Genomic DNA, 5,272 nt, shown 5'->3' with positions numbered 1-5,272 from the left:
TGGTGTGGGAGAAGACTATTGAGAGTCCCTTGGACTGCAAGGAGATCAAGCCAGTTAATCGTAAAGGAAATCAGCCCTGAATATACATTGGAAGGACTGATGTTGAAGCTGAAGCTCTAATACTTTGGCCATCTTATGTGAAGAATCAACTCATTGAAAAACACATTATTGCTGAAAAATATTGAGGGCAGGAGGAGAAGGGAGCAGCAGAGGATTAGATGGTTGGATGACATCACTGGCTCAATGAACATGGGTATGAACAAACTTCTGGAGATAGTAAAGGACAGGGGAGACTGGTGTGTTGCAGTCCATGGGGTCACAAAGAGCTGGACATGACTTGGCAACTCAGCAACAACAATATTCCATTGTATATATGTAGCACATCTTCTTTATCCATTCCTCTGCTGATGGACATCTAGGTTGCTTCCATGTCCTGTCTATTGTAAATAGTGCAGTAATGAACACTGGGGTTCAGTTCAGTTCAGTTCAGTCACTCAGTTGTGTCTGACTCTTTGTGACCCCATGGACTGCAGCACACTAGGCCTCCCTGTCCATCACCAACTCCTGGAGTTTACTCAAACTCATGTCCATTGAGTCAGTGATGTCATCCAACCATTTCATCCTCTGTCATCCCCTTCTCCCATCTTCAATCTTTCTCAGCATCCGTGTCTTTTCCAATGAGTCAGTTCTTCACATCAGGGGGCCAAAGTGTTGGAGTTTCAGCTTCAACATCAGTCCTTCCAATGAACACCCAGGACTGATCTCCTTTAGGATGGACTGGTTGGATCTCTTTGCAGTCCAGGGTACTCTCAAGAGTCTTCTCCAACATCACAGTTCAAAAGCATAAATTCTTTAGCACTCAGTTTTCTTTATAGTCCACCTGTCACATCCATACATGACTACTGGAAAAACCATAGCTTTGACTAGACAGACCTTTGTTGGCAAAGTAACATCTCTGTCTTTTAATATGTTGTCTAGGTTGGTCATAACTTTTCTTCCAAGGAGCAAGTAAGTGTCTTTTAAGTTTATGGCTGTAGTCACCATCTGCAGTGATTTTGGAGTCCTCAAAAATAAAGTTTGTCATTGTTTCCACTGTGTATTTTGAATTATGGTCTTCACAGGGAATATGCCAAGTAGTGGGACTACTGGGTCATAGGATAGTTCTATTCCGAGTTTAAGGAATCAACATAATGTCCTTCATAGTGACTATATCAATTTCCATATATAGTTTCTTCCACAAGCACCTCAACTTTGAAAATCTCATCTACAGTCACGCATCATCTGACATCATCCAGTAAAACATCAATGCTAGTGCATTGAGACTTTAATGATAATTTTTGACAAGGCAGAAGTTTATGTTGAGAAGTAGAAGACACACTAGACAAAAGCCAACCGAAGAGGAAGAACAAATTTGGATGTATCCCTGGATTAGGAATCTGATCTATGAGGATTCATCCTGAGAACTTGAGAAGCTAGAAAGTCAATAGAGAGAAGCACTTGATTAAAAGTGGGTGGAAGGTAGGGACAGCCAAAGGGAATTTTAATTGAGGGAAAAGTTGCTTCTGACAGATGCTGAGATGAAGTACTTGACAGAGACCTTTGCTACCACTAGACTTACAGCCTATTAGAAGATAAGGGCAGAGAATCACAGAAATCTTTCTTGTTTGCTGGACAGTGCAGTTATTCCTAGAATGAATGAAATATGAATACACTATTAAATGAAATTGAAAAGCAAAAGTGTTAGTTGCACAGTTTTGTCTGACTCTTTCCAACCATAGGGACTGTAGCCCATGAGGCTCCTCTGTCCATGGGATTTACCAGGTGGGAATATTGGAGTGGGTTTCCATTTCCTTCTCCAGGAGATTTTCTTAACACAGGGATTGAACGATTGAACCTGGTTTTCCTGCATTACAGATGGACTCTTTACTGTCTGAGCCACCTGGGAAATGTATCTTACTGTAAATTATAATAGATAGCCCTTAGTGTTAATTGTTTCTTGACAGACTCACTTCTTGTTTTTATTAAAGTCATTTCATATTTATTTGTTACTTTCCCCAAAATTGCCAGATTTCAGAAGGCAGGGACCCTGCTTTAAGGATTCCAGTGACCCTCAACAAGAGGAAGTTTAATCTAGTGATTATATATAGGGGCCTAAATTTAGACAGATCCAGGCATGTGGGCTCTGAAACACATTGTCTCTGTGAGCAACTTACCTTAATAAAGAATATCATTATTATGAGAAATAGAATATATGTGCATAATGCTTTCAATCTTGGCAGCCAGAAACTATAAAGGGTCTTTGTTAGGCACAGTAATGGATATTCAAGAAATGGTAATAACAGTCATTTTTCACAATGATTTTTTTCTTAATTATACCAGATAACTGTTTGTTGAGAGGAACTGTCTCTAAAAACCAAAGCAAGTAATATCAAGGGTATAAACAAACATTTCTATCCCTGGGAAAGTAATCTCTTAGGAAATGGTCTTGAGGGAGTCTCTGAATAATCAAGTCACTGAGATCCACAATCCTAATAAAACTCCCTATTCTCCTGTTATCCACTAGTCAGGAAAAGGCATGGCCTCCTTCCTTGTAGCTGGAGGGGTTTTGAGCAAACCAATGATCAGAAACATGCTCTTCAAAGCAGAATGAGATACAAGATAAATCAGAGATTCTGATTCTTAGGACCAGATAGGGAGGAGAGAGTTCTGAGCTCAAAGTAGCCATCTTCAATTCACTATGGTCATTTTCTTTCCCAGGACAATTGTGGACAAGAAACAGTGGAATATGGCATTACAGCTCTAAACTAAAGGAAGGTGAGTACGTGCTTGGCCCTGGTCAGTCATATAACACGGTGGTTACCAGTGCAAACTGTGAGTCAGACTGCCCAAGTTCACCTTCTGGCAGCTACTCAGTAGTTTTAGGGCTGAGTTTTGGGTGAGTTACTTAACTCAGTTTTCTCATCTGCAAAATGCGAATAATAGTATTGTCACATAGCTCTTAGTACAAAGCCCCACATAGTAGCCACTTAAATAAGTGCTAGCTTGAAACAATTATCATTAACCCTAAAGCCACTAGAGACAGGAGATCCTGGAAAAATATGAGATCTCCTTCTTTATTTGTCAACACTGACCCAGAGATGGCAGCTCTGAGAAGTCACAGTGTCTTCTGCTAGTCAAGGGAAAGTCCCCAGTGTCAAACAGAAGTAGGAGAGACAGGGCACAGAAAATGGACTGACTTGAAGACCTAAAAGACATCTCTTATTTTTGAATGAACTGGAATATGAATATATGTCTGCTTCTTCTAGAAGTGCCAGCAGTCACTCTGGAGGCAAAGTCTAACCTCTTTATTGTTCTCTGGAAGTTCAAGTCACTTAGCTATTAAAGTAGATCCGCAGCAAACAGTAGAAACCTTCCTCCCACACAAAATCTCAAGTGTCTAGGTGGATTCCATTCTCAAGAATGGGAGGTGGGTACTGGGAGGGTGGTAGTGGTGTTTCTCTCAAAATGGTTCTCTTTTCTTTACCCCATGGACCAGTTTATCTCCAGGGGAGAATGGGAGCTGAGAACTCTTCGGTGACAGAATTCATCCTCGCAGGCTTAACAGACCAGCCAGGACTGCAGATCCCTCTCTTCCTCCTGTTTCTTGGTTTCTATGTGGTCACCGTAGTGGGGAACCTGGGCTTGATAATGCTGATTGGGTTGAACTCACGCCTGCACACTCCCATGTACTTTTTCCTCTTCAACCTCTCCTTGATAGACTTCTGTTACTCCACTACCATCACTCCCAAAATGCTGATGAGTTTCGTCTCAAGGAAGAACACCATCTTGCATGCGGGGTGTTTGACTCAACTGTTTTTCTTCTGCTTCTTTGTCATCTCTGAGTCCTTTGTCCTGTCAGCGATGGCATATGACCGCTATGTTGCCATCTGTAAGCCACTGGTGTACACAGTCACCATGCCTCCTAAGGTCTGTTTACTGCTTTTGTTGGGTGTGTATGTGATGGGGTTTTCAGGGGCCATGGCCCACACAGGAAGCATAGCAAGTCTGATCTTCTGTGCTGACAACTTCATCAATCATTTCGTGTGTGACATCCCTCCTGTCCTTGAGCTGGCTTGCAACAGCTCTTATGTGCACGAACTGGTGGTCTTCATAGTTGTGACCATTGTTATTGGAATGGTCACTGTCACCATCTCCATCTCTTATGCTCTAATCCTCTCTAGCATTCTCCACATTCACTCCACTGAGGGCAGGTCCAAAGCTTTCAGTACATGCAGCTCCCACATAATTGTGGTTTTCCTTTTCTTTGGTTCTGGGGCTTTTGTGTATCTCAGACCACCTTCTGCTTTGCCCCTTGACCAAGGGAAAGTGTCCTCCCTGTTCTATACCATTGTGGTGCCCATGCTAAATCCACTGATATATAGTTTGAGGAACAAGGATGTCAAAGCTGCCCTGAGGAAAACCTTGGGGAAAATTAATTTTTCTTGAGAAAGGAGTAGTATTTGAAGAAATAGATAAAATGTTTTGTTTATTAGCCTGTATGCATTTTCAATGAAGGGTGTAAGTTCCATTTTTTCCCTCTCTTTTTGAAAAAAATTATTTATTTATTTTTAATATAAACTTATTTATTTTAATTGGAAGTTAATTACTTTACAATATTGTATTGGTTTTGCCATACATTAACATGTATCCACCACAGGTATACACGTGTTCCCCATCCTGAATCCCCTCCCTCCTCCCTCCCTGTACCATCCCTCTGGGTCACATCAGTGCACCAGCCCCAAGCATCCAGTATCATGCATTGAACCTGGACTGGCGACTTATTTCATATGTGATATTATACAAGTTTCAGTTTGTGTCTGGATGTGCAACTAACACTTTCACTTTCACTTTGGGCTTCCCAGGTGGCAATAGTGGTAAAGAACACAACTGCCAATGCAGGATAAGAGATGCATTAGATTCCCTGGAGGAGGGCATAGCAAGCCACTTCAGTATTCTGTTTAAAAAATTAATCTATTTATTTTAATTGCAGGCTAATTACTTTACAACATTGTGGTGGGTTTTGGCCATACATTGACATGAATCAGCCACAGGTGTACATGTGTCCCCCCATCTTGACCCTCCCTCCTACCTCCCTCCCCATCCCATCCCTCTGGGTTGTCCCAGTGCACTGGCTTTGAGTGCCATGTTTCACGCATCAAACTTGGACTGGTCATCTATTTCATATATGGCAATATACATGTATCAATGTTATTATCTAAAATCATCCCACCTT

The 5,272-nt window shown here is 41.5% G+C and overlaps 1 protein-coding gene across 1 annotated transcript; it reads left to right on the top strand.

The window, feature by feature from the left end:
• LOC102178883 (olfactory receptor 8B12-like) lies at positions 3,553–4,485 on the top strand. Its single transcript, XM_013975816.2, has one exon. The coding sequence runs from the start codon at positions 3,553–3,555 to the stop codon at positions 4,483–4,485; it is 933 nt and encodes a 310-aa protein (XP_013831270.2).

This window comes from Capra hircus, chromosome 29 (assembly GCF_001704415.2).
Source record: "Capra hircus breed San Clemente chromosome 29, ASM170441v1, whole genome shotgun sequence".
Classification (NCBI taxonomy): domain Eukaryota; kingdom Metazoa; phylum Chordata; class Mammalia; order Artiodactyla; family Bovidae; genus Capra; species Capra hircus.
The sequence above is the reverse complement of the archived record's forward strand: the minus strand, read 5'-3'. Positions and strand labels throughout refer to the sequence as shown.